At 40.2% G+C, this 18,430-nt stretch overlaps 1 protein-coding gene across 1 annotated transcript in view; it reads right to left on the minus strand.

Moving 5' to 3' along the window:
- Positions 1–13,092, minus strand: part of LOC147887970 (pentatricopeptide repeat-containing protein At1g06140, mitochondrial-like) — a 197,711-nt gene extending 184,619 nt beyond the window's left edge. The window contains exon 1 of the mRNA XM_087393483.1: positions 11,208–13,092. Within this exon, the coding sequence (XP_087249609.1) occupies positions 11,293–13,068 (1,776 nt within the window). The 5' untranslated portion in view covers positions 13,069–13,092 and the 3' untranslated portion in view covers positions 11,208–11,292. The remainder of the gene's footprint in view (positions 1–11,207) is intronic.
- Positions 13,093–18,430: the final 5,338 nt, after the last annotated feature.

Genomic DNA, 18,430 nt, shown 5'->3' on the forward strand with positions numbered 1-18,430 from the left:
AGGGAAGTTGGTTACATAAGTACAAAGGTAGGTCTGGGATCTCCACCCATACAGGAATCTTGGTTGATCTAGGAGAATCAAGACAAAAATCTTTGGACCACCACTCAAGATATAAGGGTTGATTCATAATAGTCCAAAGACCATTTTGCATGGCTCTAGAAGCCATTTCTAGCTTCTTGAAAAGAAAGACAAAAAAGCCTTTCTTGAGAAATCTTACATTCAAAACATTCATACCTTTCCTAGTCCAGTTCATCCTGATCCAGGACTCAATGAAAGTGAGAGAGGTTCTTACTTCAGGCAAAAAGCCTACTAAAACATGAGTCCTAAGCCATATTAGAGAGTCTTGAAGTAGATTGTCATCCAAGAAAGCCTTTACTGACTTACCTTCTCCATCTACTGGATTAATCATGCACATTTTTATAGTAGCAACAAAGGATTATGACCAAGATATATAGATAGTGGACTCATAGTGCTCACAAATATATAACGATTGGTCTAGGCAGTGGTGCTCTTGATGTTTATCTAGGAGATAAACCATTTACTCCCAATCAAATGGATTAGTGATATACCAATTTGGCTTTCTAATGGATCAAGTGGGGATATGCCCATTTGTGATGTGTTGTACATGCTTGAACTAGCTATAAATCACTTGTAATTCTTGTAGTGTGTTGCTTCAAAAAGTTTGGGTCCTTTCCATTTTGACAAGAACTTGGTCATCTTGTTCACAAAAGATGGAAACACGACGGGGCATGGACTATGAGATGGCACTTTCTATAAACTTGCAATTGTACCCTTAGTGAGTGTGCATGAATGCTTATACATATTGATTCAAATTTATGGAGCCAAAGGTCTATGACCTTTCCTTTAGAGAAATGCAATTTTTTAAAGCAAAAAATTTATCAATGGACCACCTCTAGTCAAAGAATAGGATTTGTGTGAAGGATGCTTTTACATAGCGATTTCTTGAATAAATCCATTTCCCTGTGAATGCTTTACCTATTATAATACCAAAAGAATCATGGAGTGGATTTAAAAATGTCTAGCATCTTGAAATCTTTGGATGGTGATCATCATCATCCTATGTTCATGTATGAAAGGACAAGAGAGGTAAGCTTGATGCCAGGAGAAAAGATTACATCTTGATCTATTTTGTGGAACATCATAAAGTTGCAAGCTATATAGTCCAACAATGCATGAAATATTGTTATGATGTGGCGTTTAATTTGAAGAAAAAGTAAAGTATGAATCATGCCATCGTGTCCATGAGAGGCTAAATGAAAAGATAAAGCTCGCATAACAAACAACAAGAAGGGAGATGAAAATGACGTGTAGACATCCACAAAGTGTGGACTATTAATTGTTGAAGGTTGTAAAGTATGCAAGCTATATAGTCCAACAACACGTGAAATTCTTATTTGTTATGATGTGGCACTTGATGAGAAAGTAAAGTCTGAAGCATGCCATCATGCCCATGAGAGGCTAGATGAAAATATCAAAATCCGTGGAGATGCAAATGATGTGTAGACATCCACAAAGTGTGGACTATTTAAGGACATGCTAGTTAGCAGCACAAGTAAGAGTGGTCAGGGAGAATCCCCAAGTAAGTGATGGTTGAAGGGAACATCTCATGGTTAAAAAGAAATCTCATCATCCAAGTCAAACTGAGCTAGGAAGTTCGTGGTTGAGGCAAAGAACATTGTCAAAATATTGAAGCCAAAAAGTAGTAGTAGTCTTTATTTGTGTGGCACAAGTCGAGGGACCTAATGCCTTCCAAGAGCTAGCACAGTTGTTAAATAGATACATCCCATGGAGGAAAATTACATTATGAAGAATGATGCATGGGATTCGGTTGAACCTCCTAAGGGAAAGAATGTCATATATGGGCCTACAAGGTCAATCACAAAGATGATAATAGCATTGAAAAGTATAAGAAAAGTTAGTTACAAAGGGGTATGCTAAAAGAGGGCATAGACTCTGTGGAATTTTTATGGGTAGCCAAGATGAAGACAATCATCTTTATTCTCAATGTAGCATGCAATATGGATTTGCATGTGCATCATATAAATCTCAAGTCTACATTCTGGAATGGTGATCTATAAGAAAAGTTTGTATAAAGGGTTTGTAGAGAAAGTATCTAAACCTACCGATCAAAGTAGGCATTATATTGCCTCAAGTAAGCCTCCCAAGGTTTATGACATCAAGATTGAATCCTACTTCAAATAGCAAGGGTTAAAAATAATTGAACTTGATCATGAAGTGCATAGACATCCACTCCCATTTCATTAGGCAATACTAGAAGAAGGGCATCTGTTGGCTATGGCAATCAATGGAAGCTAAAAATTGAGTGGTAGAAAGCCAAAAATGAGCTGTTGTATTGAAAATGCTGCTACAATGAATGGAGGCTCAAGAGAGAGCCAATATGACAAAACCCTAGGGCTAAATGCACTAATTGGACTAAGTGTCCTAGCTGAACTAGGTGGTACGTGAACTAATTGTACCAACAGTCCTAACTGATTGTAACTAGTCCTACAAGGCACATACCAAGGAACAAGTGGCACCTATGGATAGCCCATAGAATGGCCTACAAACCCCCTCCATGGTATGGGTTGAAGTACCTTGGACATGGCTCAGGATACCTGGATATCTAATGTCATGGCTGCACATGTTCATCCTATAGGGATATAGCAACCAATGACTATATAGAGTACAACAGATCAAGTCACAAAAGGAACTAAGTTTAAAACATGCCAAAAAGCCTCAAACTTAAGTCGAGGTAGAGCCTTCATTAAAAGATCTACCAAGTTGTCTTTAGTAGGAACATAAGACAAGTGAATATCTCCTGCTAATAATCACTCTCTAACCTCAATATGCTCTATGCGAGCATGGAAAATAGGATTCCGTGCAATAGCCAAAGCACTCTGACTATTAGTGAAGATGACGGTAGGAGCAGTCTGACATGCATAGAGATCAGCAAGCAACTTCTGAAGCCAAACACACTCCACTATAGCTGTAAAAGCTACTCTGTACCCATAGGATTTTGTTGAGGAGTATAAGGCACCGTGCATCAACGATGTATGCCACGGGAAACTAAAAAAACAACAAACTCTTGTGACATATATTCACCCCCCTGTCTATATTAAGGTGAGCAATGTGTAGCCCACTCTCATTCTTAGCCAAGGCAATAAAATGCTCGAAGCATGAAGAAACTACAGATTTGGATTTCAAGGTAAAAATCCAAGTGTACCTGGTGACAAAATAATAGAATCCACCAAGAGCTGCAATCTGCATGGGTCCACAAACATCACTATGAACCAGATAAAGCTTGCATGAGGCACCAACTCTCCCATCCTTGGGAAATGAAGAACGGTGCATCTTTCCAAGAAAGCAAGGTTCACAAACATGCTTTGAAGGCATATGCATTTTGGGAAGATCAACAACCATACCCTCCTTATATAACTTCACCAAAGCCCCAAAGTTGAGGTGTCCAAACCTCTCATGCCACAAATGGGTATCTGCCATGGTAGAAGAATCAAGAGCAAAGGCATGTGCATCTGCAAGTGCAACATCATCCAAACATCTATCATAAGCATCAAGTCTATAAAGACCTCTACTCAATGTGCCAATCAAGACCATGGTAAAGGCATGTGTAGCATCATACACTGCACACCGAACACCATAAAAAATAACATGATAGCCACATGTAGCTATGGCTGAAATAGAAATGAGGTTCTTGTGAATGCCTGGAACATAAAGCACATTGACCATCAGAAACAGAAGTAAGAACAACTTGCCCAATACCTTTCATGGTATATGATGCATTATTGGCACATGTGACACTGCCCCCCTTAGATGTATGCTCTAGTGAGATGAATAGCTTCCGACAGAAGTGATGTGCTTGCTAGCACCACTATCAAAGAACCAAGCATCATGAACATCTGAAACTGCCAGGCAGGCATCATGAACATCAGGATTATACTGACATGTAACCAAGAAAGCCCACTGCTAGTCTTGTGCAAAATTAGCTAACTCATTCGATCTTCTGCACTAGGGGAACCAAATACTACAAGACCAGACTCTTTCTTCTTCTTTTCAGATGCAACTTTCTTCCTGCATTCAGAGATATCATGCCCAGGTTTCCTGCAATAAATACGTTTGTTGTTCTTTTTATTATCCCACAAAGAAGAGGCACCATGAGAATGATTAGCATGTGAATGAGGGATTTTACCAGTTGAAACCTTTCCTTTTCCTTTGTGTTTATGCTGGGTATCAAAGGCTTGGTCACTAGCCATAGAAGCATTGCGATTTGCATGACTTTGCTCCTCTTGAAAGAGAAGAGCAACTAGCTAGTCAAAAGAGAAATGGTTGGCATTGCCACCTGCAACCAATCGCTATGTAGTAGCAAAGCCCTAATAAGAATCAAGCAACCCATAAAGGGTATTAGAAACAAGCTGAGAATCAAGCATAACCTCATCAATATTGGCCAATTGCTCTTTCAAATCCTTCACATTAGTAAGATAGGCATCCATGTTACCACCCTCTTCAAGCTTCAAGTCCTTCAACTGTTTGTGGAGATAGGCAACCCTTACCTCATTCCGCACTTGATATAAGGATGCAAGCTGATCCCATGCTTGCTTAGCTATCTTGCAATATCAGATATGAGGGATAATAACCCTTTTGACTGAAAGAGCAATCAAGGCGTGTGCTTTGACATCACGACCATCCGACTGAATCTGCTCCTGTGTAGGAGACAAAGTACATGTAGTAGTAGATGTAGCTGCTCTAGAAGAAGCATTAGAACCATCACCCGAAGACCCACCACCTGAAGTAGTACCAGAGGTAGAATGTGGAGCACTAGCATCTTTGTAGTCATATATATATATATATATATATACATATATTTGTAGGTACTTTTAAACAAATACATATTGATACATAGATATGTTGATATATTGTTACATATATGGTAATAGATATAGAAGTACATATTGAATATATGAAGGAATACTAAGGTACTATAAATTTGTAAACATAGTTACAGATATGCTATGATACTTTGATATTCTTATTTATATGGATAGACATAAGATACACATATATGCTTAACTACTTATATCTATGCTACATATATATATATATATGCTTGGCTACTTACATATTCACTAAGATACGTATTTATAAATGCCAGGATACAAAATAATTATATATCTGTGTGGATATTTGTACATGTGAGAAGCTCTATGCGATTGCCTTTCCACATTTTTGCCAAAGATTTGCCTAAAATTTCAACAAAGAGGGATGACTATTTGAGATTCCCAAGAGGATGCGATACCACATCCTTCTTGGAAAGAGGCTTGTGGCTTTCTATGACAAAGCATACCATTTGTTGATGGAATCCTGGTTGTTAGATGGTAATCGCTACTTGATAGGCATGGAAAATCCTTGCTATTGCAAAAAATTGCATATCGGGCATGTCAATTCTAGCTATTACAAAAAGTTACTAAGACCAAAGGGAATTGATCTTTTTGGGTTGCTAACTAGTTACAAGAGCTGGTATCCACAGTTTCACTTGACATGAAGCTTTGTAGGGTCTTACTTTGTTAGTATGTTACAACATCTACAATGATGATGTAGAGGAGATGGACATCAAGTCCACCACCTTAGAATCCAATGGATTCATGAAAAAAATAGAATGGCTATGATAAGTTACTCCTCATTTTAAAAATCTCTAAACTTGCTTTTTAGAACTTTTTCACCCTACCTAACTTAACAGATAGGGGGGACATACTTTGTCAACATGAAGCTTTGCAACACCTTACATGTCAACATGTTACAACATCTATAGTGATGATGTAGAGGAGATGGCCATCAATTCCACCACCTTAGAATCCAATTCATGAAAAAAATAGAATGGCCATAATAAGTCACTCCTCATTCTAAAAATCTCCAAACTTGCTTTTTAGAACTTTTTCATCGTGCTTGACTTAGCAGATATGAGGCTCCTATTGTCTTTGCTCACTTTAGAAATTCATATCTCCTAAAAAACTAATCCAATCAAACCCAAACCACTCGCAAAAAATAGCTAATTTGTCTCTTTGAGTGCTTGCTGTATCTTGAGTGACACAAGCGAGAGAGGGATGCCTATTCAATTAAGCTTGCATGTTTAAATTTTGTTTGCATTGTTTTCATGATAAATTAAGCCTAATTTATCATCCCCCTAATTGAGGCAGCAGTTCAGAGGCGGGAGATGACGTTGTATGAGCCTAGAGAGAGAGAGAGAGAGAGAGAGAGAGACAGAGAGACAGAGAGAGACTGAGAGTGAGTGAGAGAGAGAGAGAGAGAGAGAGAGAGAGAGAGAGAGAGAGAGCCAAGTGAGAGGCGGTAGATGAAGGGAGAGAGAGGGAAAGAGGGAGGGAGAGAGACAGGATGCAGAGTGAGAGAGAGGGACAGAGGCACTTGAAATCGAGGAAAGGAGGGAAGATATAAGGGAGGCACAGCATTTTGCGAGGAATCTAGATGCTCACTATTAGAGCATAGCTGTTTTGTCTTGAAAGAAAAGTTGAGAAGCTCAAGCATTTTACTGATCTCTTTTTTGTATCTCAAGTACAATTTTTGTAATAAAAACTTGTTAATATATTATACACATTTCTATTTATGAGAGTAAATCACTATGTCGTTAGAGGTAATGCTATAGTTTTAGGTGTATTTTTTTTAAAGAAATAATTGAGTTGGGCTTCTACAAAGTTTTTCTCTTAATATAGGCATTATTGGTGGTCATTTGGTTGGCAAACAAAGCATAAAACTTATTTGAAAATCATGATATCTGTCTTCTTTGGGAGATTTAAGGTACAATCCCGATTAACCTTTAGGATTTTCCTTAATCTAAGGGCTTCAAAAAAAGTTGTGCATGGGGGTTGATTTGTCTGCTTTCAATTGGCTAGTTTTTGCCATTGTGGTGCTAGGTTTGGCTAGTTTCAACCATTGTTGTAGTTGACATGGGCCACTACACCTACACTATAATTCTGATGTACACCACTTTCACGTGTGCAATGTCAAGTGTTATGCATCTACTGGCAGGTCAGTTGCAATAGATGCATGGGTTGATGTGGTTATGGTGTTGATTGACTTGGCCATGCAAGTTATTCCATCAAAGATAGTGGTTAGCATGGTCTAATGTCCTCCTCCAAGAATCATGTTTATATATTCAAAGATGAGTAAGCAATGCCATGTATAGGAGCCAACATGGTGGTCGCAATAGCGTCTTAGTCCATGTGGCATGCCATCATTGCCGTTGATAGATCTAATGATGCTCATAGCAATCATGCAATAAAAGAGTCTACAATGAGATGGAAACTGGTTTTTAAAAATTTGTGGTGAGAATTAGGGCCCCACTTTCATGCCCCAAAAAGAGCTAATGAGCGTGTATGCTATTCCATGTCTGGCATGTCTCGCTCATTGATTTTCCCCCCACTAGCACATGATGTAGCATTCCACAAGAGTGGTTCTGCGATTGGCTACATCGGATTATAGATTGACCCTTCTATTCTGTACATATGTTTCAAGTGTTTAGGTTCATATAGATTTTGGAATCACCCATCATAATGTTTCTTCCTTTATTCACATATACATGCACACTATCTAGTTTATTTTTTCACTATTTAAACTTTAATGCAAGCCAGAATTTGTCTACATAATAATAGGACACCTATTTTAAATCAGGAGTGATTTTACCAAAATATTAATCATATACTCTTTATAGGTCATCTGGGTACTGACCCGTTTACATACTGCCTACCTTCCTTGAACACCGCTACATCATGTTTTATGCTCAATCCTTTGTTGAATTGTAACATATATGTCTTTGGTAATGCTCAAAGCTTTTGTTGGACTTAGATTGTTGAAGCGTGAAAATTTTTATGTAGAGGTGTGTCAAAAGAAAGTAAAAAAGTGTCACTTGGATTAAATATCTCGCAATTTTGTATCTTTAGCTTTTTGTAAAGAAACAAGAAAAATAATATGCCCTGAGCATAGAATGGTTGTTCTTCTTGCTCTGAGTTGTTAGAGTTTTTGTGCATTTATTTAATCACCTCTTGTAATGAGGCTTTTTTAAATGACATAAGCAAGGAGCATGTTTCTTCAAATATGGGAAAAACACTTATGTGTGAAGCTTCCATTAGACACAGTTCATCACAAATGCTAAAGAGAACATGTAGATCCTTCAATTTCATGGACAATAAATGTCCTAAAACACTTTGAAATGATATATTTACCTAAAGGTGGTGACAACTTATAGCACACTGCTTGAATTTTGCTAATGGTATTTGGAACCAATTCATTTTGCATTACTCTTTGTTTAAAAAATTCTAGTGTGGGCATGATAGGTTAGGAAATCAACTTGTTCTTCCTATATTAGCTCTTCATCTTTATTTTAAATCCTTAAGGTCATTTCTTATGGAAATTTTGATTTGCAAGACAATGCTAGTGAGCGTCTTTATATTGTCAACAAGCTCTCGCCCCTCCAACCCTCCAACCCTCTCTCTCTCTCTCTCTCTCTCTCTCTCTCTGTGGCTAAGTCAAGCTCCATGGCTTAGCCTAGGGCATCAGAATAGGCATGGAGTAAGTCCACAACCTAAGAACCCTAGTCGTGGCTTTTTCCAAGATCGTCGTGTGCTAGACCTATCACCACAGTTGTTGTTGAGGCCTACCAGCCCTAGCTCAGTCACCAAAATCTCCTTGTTTTGGTCAAGGTCTATTTTAGGCATTCTTCAAAGCTCAAAGAACCCTACAAGCCTCCATCACCATCCTCGTTTCATCTAAGCTCTATTTAGAGGTGCTCCAACAAACTCTACATGTCTATCATTCAACAAACCTTGCAGGCTACCACCACAATCACCATGCTCATCTTTGTTTATGGTTAAAGTCCACAAGTCAACAGCTCGACAAACTACCATTGCAATAGAAGCATGAAAGGACCCATCATTCCATCTAGTTCTACATATACACAGTTGGATAAGTTCAAAGCAGTGATCATGGAGCCTGCATGAAAGAATCCCAGGTTTTGTAGATGGAAAAATGTTGTGTGATGGAATCCGTCTTTCCATCGAGCGCAATGAGAGGAGATGACATGATTTTATATCATTGTTTGTTACCTAGTATGACCATAACAAAGGTCGATCTTTTGCACAAGCGGTATCTGCTTGTACATGGGCCTTGTTGATCGCAACCTAGGTGAACAAAAAAAAAAGTTTGCAAGAACAAGTTCAGAACCTTCAATGGGAAAATTGTGAGGTAAGAATACACATGCAGGGGGTCCTCGAGTGTCTAGCCACAATCGAGACTCAACTAGAGAAGCAATCTACATTGAAGACATTGTACACTAGTGCGTGAGTGATCCCCATTCGTATGTCATTTCCAAGATTGATAACTTGAATTTGCATTAGGTCAAATCAAAACTCAACAAATGTGTGGGTTTAATGCTTGAGGAGGAGAAATCTAGGGAGAAACTTACACTTAATGTGCGGACTGCGGGTGAGCATTTGACAAAGTGATGATCTTCAAGTTCCATTTGAGCAATGCCTTGATAATGTAGCAAATGCCATGCCCATGCTCACTTGGGACGAGTCACAAAGTGGAAAGAGAGACTACTACATTGTGTTCCACAAGAAGCTCCACTAAATAGACAAGAATGAAAGTACGACTTTCGGGTATATGAAACCCAAATAAAATAGACTAGACTCAACTAAGACCAACTTTCATAGCCATACCATTGCATATTGTATAGTTTTTTCCCTCAATATGGATTTAGGAATGATGTAGATCATGTTTAACTCCTCAATCACATGCATTGCATAGTGGTTGTGCTTGTTGCCTTGTATTTCACTTCACTAGATGAAAGAGGGACCCTAGTTTGCTAAGCCATGAAATGCAAACTGAACTCAATGAGAAACAATAGCCAAAAGTGGATCGTCGGTCATCAATGTCCTTGAACAATCATAATTTGTGTACCCATGAAGGTCAACGTCCCAATCTTGAGGATAATGCAAACCCAAAGTGAGGGTACCATGTACATGTCTAAGAACCCTTATGGCTGCATCTCAATGTGTGATTGTTGGGACAATGCCCTTAACTGACGGAGCAACCCTATAGCATAGACATTGTCAAGCCTAGCACAAATAAATGAGGTTGCCCACTGACTATCTATAAAGTGTACCATCAAATTATTCAGTTGTCATACTTATTGAGCTTTAGGCATATGGAAGTTGACCAAACGGGAGACGGAAGTTAGCTCATACAAAGTAGAGGAGAAAAACTTCATTCAACAACAATTGAAAATATAAAGTCTTGGGTTACATATGAAACCCCAAACTGCGGAGTTAGTTTACATAACCATGCCATTGTAAAATTCCTGCAAGTCTTTCTCAATGGTATGGTTTAAGTACTCTGAAAATGTCTTAGTGGGACTCACAGTAGCTGAAGTAGCTGGTTGCACAAAGTCATCCATGGGAATATAGCAACCTATCGGAGTACAAATAAATAACAATATTATATTCAACTCTTAAAACTCTCATTATCATGTCATAAAAGGTTTAATCAAAGATACATGCCTCAGTAAATATAACCCCTTCTTAAGACAAAAAAGATAAAAGATAAAATAGCCTTGATAACAAACTTCAAAAGTGAAATACTAGAACAGGGTTGTCCATTTTAACAAAGGAATTCAGTATTGTGGGGACGAATCTGTAATAAGACAAAATGCAAACACCACAATTTAGAATATCATGAAAAAGTCACATGATCACGTGTACTAAATTGAGTTTGGATCATGTGTACTAAAGCATACATGATCCCAACTCACTTTCAGCCTTTCATTCTCCTAGTCTGAGTCCGCTTCACCATTGTTTCTGTCGTGCTAGCATCAACATTTCAAGTATGAAGAATAAATGCTACTATAGCCTAGACTAATAGTCCCCACTAGAACACTCTCCATTCTTGAAAACATGAAACCCCATTAGCATCTCTGGCAAGGATAGTGCGCTGCTCTACTTTGGATATAAATGCTGTAGGTGAACGATAGTCTCTGCAGACCCAAAGATTTTTTACAACATGTATGGGTAACCCCTTGGGCGTATTAATCAGGCACAAGCAATATCCAACTTCTCACTGTGCCCACGAAACTCAAATTCCTTTAAATTATCAGATATGGCCAATACAAATCTGGTACATATCATTCTTCCCTTGTTTTGAAAGAAAGATCTTCTAGCTTTGCAGATACATAATCGCTTTGGAATGCCTACCCTACCAAAAATGAATGCATGGTTCTGCCAACATTAGTCCAACTCTGTCCTGGCTTTCTTTTAAGCTCATTAACTCAACCTGCTTAGCATCCTCCTGCATGTGAGCATCTGCATAGATGTTAGACATCAAGACATAAGCTGCAGCATCCTTTTTATCCAATTCCACTGCATGTTCAAAGGCCCACCTTCCAAGCTCCACGTTCCCCCACTTCCGACAAGCTCCTAACACAGTATGCCACAACACAAGGTTATGATTTAACGGCATCTTTTTTATCATCACTACTGCCTTGTCTAATTGGCCTGCACGGACAAGGAGATCGACCATGCAATTGTGGTGCTCAATACTTGGCATGATGCCATAGTCTTTGCTCATACACTCAAAGTATGTCTGCCCCTTCTCCACTAGACCTGTCTGACTGCATACAGAAAGAATGCTAAGGAATGTGACCACATCTGGTTTTATGTCTTCTGCTTTCATTCTGTCAAGCATAAGAAAAACCTTTTCACTCTCTGCTAGCTGGGCATACCCTGCGATAAGTGCAGTCCACGAGACTGCATCTCGAACTGGAAGTCTGTCGAACACTTCCTGTGCATTTGCAAGCAAGCCACACTTGGCATACATATCAACCAAGATGTTACCAACAAAAGGTTCTCTTTCCAACAACCCCATTCTCACAATCTCAGCATGTATTTCTCGGCCCTTGTCTATGGCTCCTATGGTGCCACAAGCTTTCAAGCTGCAAACAAATGTGACCGCATCAGGATAGACACCCTCCAATAGCATCTGTTCAAAACAGTTCAGAGCATCCTGACCCAGGTCATGTTCAGCATACCCTGCTATAAGTGCAGTCCACGAGACTGCATCTCGAACTGGAAGTTTGTCGAACACTTCCTGTGCATTTGAAAGCAAGCCACACTTCGCATACATATCAACCAAGGTGCTACCAACAAAAGGATCTCTTTCCAACAACCCCTTTCTTGCAATCTCAGCATGTATTTCTTGGCCCTTTTCTATGGCTCCTACGCTGCCACAAGATTTCAAGCTGCAAACAAATGTGACCACATCAGGAGAGACTCCCTCCAATTGCATCTGTTTGAAACAGTTCAGAGCATCCTGACCAAGGTCATGTTCAGCATACCCTGCTATAAGTGCAGTCCACGAGACTGCATCTCGAACTGGAAGTTTGTCGAACACATCCTGTGCATTTGCAAGCAAGCCACACTTGGCATACATATCAACCAAGGTGCTACCAACAAAAGGATCTCTTTCAAACAACCCCATTCTCGCAATCTCAGCATGTATTTCTCGGCCTTTTCTTTTATCTTTCAGCCTGGCACAGGCCTTTAGTAACGGCACGAACGTATACCCACTAGGATGTACACAATCCTCCTGCATTTTTTGGTGCAGTATGAAGGCATGCTGTAACTTCCCACATTCAATATAACCTGTGATGAGAGAAGTCCAGGAAAACTCATTCCGATCAACCAACCTATCAAAAACCTGCTGGGCATCACGCATGCTTCCAACTTCCACCAACATTGGGACGACGTAGTTCCCAAGTGACTTATGAGCTTCCAGCCCACTTTTGCGCAGGTGGGAATGCAAGCGCAGGGCATACGCGGGAATTTTGTGTTTTCTGCACACGCGCAAGATGCATGTCAAGTTTTCAACCGAAGGCGGATGGGGCATGCGTTCCAAAGAAGCAAGTGCCTCCTCCAAGCTAAGCTCTGGCAACTGTGCCATGGAGCTGTGCATGCGGTTGTTTGCAGTCTCCATTTTCTGGAGCGTGCCGTTAATTTCAACTTGGGTTGTACGAGCCGCCTAGCCATAGCGAATTCCTGGTGGGATTGTGCTTGAAATCTGGGGCGCTTGGGTGTGTCTGCTACAAGTGACAGCAGAGGCATTAGAATTCAATCTAGGATTGAGTCGAGGAGGTTGTTTCGATTGTGAAATCAGTGGGAGGGATCGGTGAAGTACTCCTTCCATAAGCGCTCAGTACTCGATGAGTGTGTCGGCGTCGCTTGTGCGGTACAAGATGACGCTCAAAGGAATTTGTCAAGACAGACAAACATGCATGCAAATGAACTCAACTGAGAAATCAACAAAAACTCACATTGCAATGGCCTAAGTTTAAAACTGTGAATAACCAATAACACCAGGTTAATCCGAGCAAGAAGCAGCACTTTGATGGAACGTTTTACTTATAAGGGGGATCTCACCACCCGACTCCACCTAGATGGGATCTGCCATTGTCAATGGCTACAAGTCACCCATCCAATGGGCGGCTAGATTTTAGCAACTGCGAAAATGATTTTCACTGGGCGCTCAACCAATCGCTTGGTGGTGTTGTAAATGGGCAGCTTTTTGTTAAAAACTTTTCCTCCAGGTGGTGCGAACCGCCACACCTGCCCGAACATCCTTCAAGAATCTTTCTTTCTCCATAGGCGGTGCCCAGTGGTGCTTTGAACCTAGCATCTTGGACAATTTTTAGCATCATTATCATCAATCATGGTGGACGTGGACCTAGCATCTCGGACATTTTTTCACACCAATTTGGTAATTTGTAGCTGGTTTGGATTTTTCAATTCAACAAAAGAATGTCATTTCCCTGAACATTGTTTGCAATTATAGAAAGTGTCCCTCCCAATTGGTCAGCGTCTTTCCACTTTCAGCTTCCGCTCGAATGAACAAATAAATGCTCAAACTAGCCATATCACTTAATGGGCGATACACTTGTTTATTTGAAGAAATGGTTGATATTGGCTTTTAAGATACTGAGCACTTTAGTAAAGCCAATACTGCCGTTGATTAGTACAATAGATTCCAAGCATGCTTTTAAAGGAGATGCAAAAATTTCAAAAATTATTGTCCTTGTGGCTATCTGATAGCGGAAGTGAGAGAGGGAGAGAGAGAGAGAAGTGCACACGATATAGCTACCTATACACTAAGTGTATTGAACATGAACATGAAGATATACATGTGAACCCCTTAGGGTTAGGGTTAGAGTTTGCTCCTATGCCCTATGTAGATGGTGCAATTTACACCATCGTCAACACCTCCTCTTAAATTGCACTGGGTAAGTAGAGGGTGCATGTACAAGACATATTTGTGTTTCATTTGGTGCATATGATAACATCCAAAACAGAAAGAAAATCAGAGTAGTATGTGCATATGTGAGCACAATGACTACATAGTGAAAGCATGTATAACGAGTACAACTTACGATCTTGTACATAAGTGGATTTCCCCCTCTTAAGCTATGGGTCATCCTTCGCCTTTGGATCAAAGATGGGTTGGTTAAAGAATGATTGCGCTATGGCTTAACCTAATGATGTCCACTACAGTGGGGCAGGACTGCACTAATGCATAGACATCCTCTTGCTGAGGAATGATCTGCTGATCGGAGGTGGTGATAATGGGATCCAAGGGTGGTGCAATTGCCTCTATTGGAACTACATTGCCCTGTGTAGGAGTCCCATTCTTGCTGTTGCAACCTTTGCCAGCATGGTGAGAAGCAAGGCTACAAGATCATGCAATGATGTGACCTCTTGTGTCTTCTACAACACTAGAAATGCATTGGATGAATGGATCCCTTGCACCTATAGCTTGAATGACTAGATGGTGATGAAAGGATCGGCCAAAGGTTCATAGAGCTTCCCAAGAGCAAGAGCGGTGATATCTTGCATGAGTGGAAGGGCCACATCTTGAAGTTCAAGTTGGGAAGAAAGGATGGCTTGCAAAAGTGCAACATGTCTACATGGGAAAAGATATGCAGTTGCCTCCATCATTCAATCAATCTAAGATAACATCACACTGTGAGCCTTTCTATCTATGTACCTTTTTCAACTGTAAGGGTAATGAGTCCATTTGGAAATTTTGTGTTTGGTTTCTAAGAGATCTTATTCATGGTAGATGTTATCCCTTCGGACTTCGAGGAGTGGGAACCGGTTGAGTGATTCATAGGCAAGTTCACTGCGATTCATGATGGGTTTCGATAGATTACATCAAGTATCTATTCCTAGACAAACCCAAGTTTGTGAAGTGCTTGGCCTGCTTTTGTGATAATCTTACAGAGGAAGGGTTTAGGATGGTAGAAGTGAATGACATCCTAGAAGAAAGGATCACGGGAAATACAGGCACCAAATTCTTTTCATGTGAGATGACATTCATATTTCTTCTCCAAGAAGGAAATATAGAGGAAGAAAGCCCTATCTTTCAACACCCCCTCTAGTAGAACTACTCATCTCCTCATCCGTAGACTAGACTTTGTACACAGAAGAGAGTCTTGACCATGCAAGAGAGGAGATGGAAGTAGCTAAAGCATTGGGCCTACTTCAAGAGCCCCCACCAAGAGTAGAGCAAGAATCTGTATCGAAGACCATTGACCCAGAAGCAAACTTATGGTCCTTGTCCCCCCTCATCATTGATGTAGAAAAGTACTTATTCCTCCATGACATAAAGGTTCTTTTTGTACTATGAGAGGATGAGGCACTTAGAGTCCTATCTGGGTTCGATGTTGACACAAGTGTCAAAGATCCCGGGGTTTTAGGTTCCGAAGACCAGACAATAGAAGAGTTTCTCCTAACGACGCTTGTTTCATTGAGGGATGCAGACATGTCCATATATGATGCACGACCCGCTCATGTAGAAGCTTCCACCTCTAGGACAACAGGACAGGAGAAATCTTCCACCTCTCAAATGGAACATCACATAGCACCTGGTTCCATCAACATTGCAAGCTAGGTAGGGATAGAATCCGACGAGAACAATATTTTATATTTTGTATTGCCTTAGTCTCCGCATCAAAATTCATTTTCTGAGCCTGAAGCTGGCTGAAAATAATATTGAATTCATTCAAGTGAGAAGCAATGGAGACCCCTTCCTTCATCTGCAGCTCAAACAACCTCTTTATGAGGTAAACTTTATTAGAGGCAGTTTCCTTCTCATAAGTGGCACACAGTTTCTTCCATAAATCTTCCGTAGTTTGCTCATTTACTACTGTGAAATAAACTGACTCTGCAAGATGAAGTCTAATAGTAGACTTCGCTAATGCATCCAACTCATTCCAATCATCCTCAGACATATTTGCAGGCTTAGCTTCAATCCCTGCCAAGGGTTTAATTTGCTTCTTTTGAATAAGCACATCCCTTATCTGTTCTTTCCACAAAGAAAAGTTTGTCCCATCAAACTTTCTAATGTTAAACTCCTTTTCAGACATGGAAAAGGATGCCATAATGCAAATAAAACAAAATCCCAAATGCTAGTGCATACAAGAGAGAATCACACCAAATACCAGGTGCACCCAAATGTGTATGCCACAATAGAGTGAAATATCACCAAAACTCATGTCTCAAAGCATCTGACTCATGTGCATATACTATGCATCCATATGAGCAAATCTGGCCCAAAAGAAAATGCCAATAAGTGTCAAATGACTCAAGCATAAACACCGTCCACTGGCATATGCATCAATAATATCTCATCCAAGAGAGCATAGCACTATCAGTGCATTACCTACAATATGTCAAAGCTGTCCCTTAGCATAAAATAGCATCCATGTGCAAAGTGTCCATAAAAATAGCATCCCACAAGGCAATTTGGGCCTATCAGCGCATCCAATAAGGACCGCAATGCATCCAAATGGCCTATAAATCATCCACTGCAACCCAATGCACACCACGAATGAGCGCACATTGCTCAAACTGCAACCAGAGTGATCTGCATAAGGTATGCTCAAGAAATCATGGTCCCATGGTAATGACCGCTATTAAAAATAGAACCTGAGATGCCTCAAAACATGGTCGCCATTGCATAATCGGACTCAGCAAGAAAATCTGCAAATATCTCTCTTTTGCCGGAACTCCAAAATCCCAACCGATGAGTGAGAAATGGGAGTCAACACTTATCCACTGCCATGTGGCATAAATCTAAGGTTTCAAAACGTTAGAATGAAAAATGCATAACAGAGAGACGAAATCGAATACATAGACATCTATAACTCTGAAAATACTCCACCGAATCGCGCAAGATATGATAGGTAGGGGTTTTTGGGCGTCCGAAACGCAATGGGACAGACGGTTTTGGAAACTGTGGTCTCAATCACTGGGTCCAACACACGGGCTGAAAAACGTTTTTTGAAACAGAGCTGTTTGTAAACTCCACCAGAGTGCGAATGATGAGCAACATAGAAGTTTTAGGACCTCTTGAGTCCACCGAAACTGACAGATCTGCAAATGGTTGCTCCAAAATTGAGTTCCAATACCCGGGCAGAAAAACGCAGAAACTGACACAGTGAGTCAGAAATCCAATGGAATGATCCCAGATTCAAGAATGAAGGTGTTTCCAAGCTCCTGAAGTAATGTGGACACCAAAAGCAAGCAATAGTTGCTTCTACAAGTCAATACGGAGTCTCTGTCATCGAACGGAACAGGGAAAAGCTCAAAAAACGACTTTTTCTTTGAAACCATTTAATAGGCTCTCAAAACCACTTCGCAAAGCCAAAGTGACTTTTCCAAAGGTTCCTCCAAGGTCTCTGCACACTCGGATGCAAGTAAAGTCACCCACAAAGCTTCCCACAGAGCTTCTCTTCCTCCCACAGAGCTACTGAGCTTCAAGTATTCACACACGCTCAGCTAGATCACCCGGGCTCTGATACCAGTTGAGAGTGCTCTCAACGGAAGCAAGACTGGAAGAGGGAGAGAGAGAAACAGAGAGCCACACAAGTTTTGGTGGGTGCAGAACCACCCTAATCTTCTTTTTCATTCATTTATATATGTGTTTGAGTATTACACATAACTGGGGTAAAGGCACAGTGACCTTTAACCCCCACAACATCATTATTTGGATCTTCTGCCAGCATCTCCGTATCGACATTCCCATCTTCAAAAATATGTTTGCTTCAAGGAGCAACTTGGACCACATACCACCACCTTGGATCCAAACAACTTGGATGAAAGGCCACCCATGTTGAAGATACAAATTACGTGCTTGTAATTATATTTATTTATGCTTAAGTATAAATAAATATATATATATATGAACATCTACCAATATTTGTTTGAAAACAAAGATATTAGCTTTTAATCAATTCATTAGTATGTACCTGTTCACAATACTCTCGGAGAACAAAAGTATCACT

This window comes from Dipteris shenzhenensis, chromosome 22 (genome assembly GCF_047967505.1).
Source record: "Dipteris shenzhenensis isolate YYH24624 ecotype China chromosome 22, Dip_SZ_1.0, whole genome shotgun sequence".
NCBI classification, from domain to species: Eukaryota; Viridiplantae; Streptophyta; class Polypodiopsida; order Gleicheniales; family Dipteridaceae; genus Dipteris; species Dipteris shenzhenensis.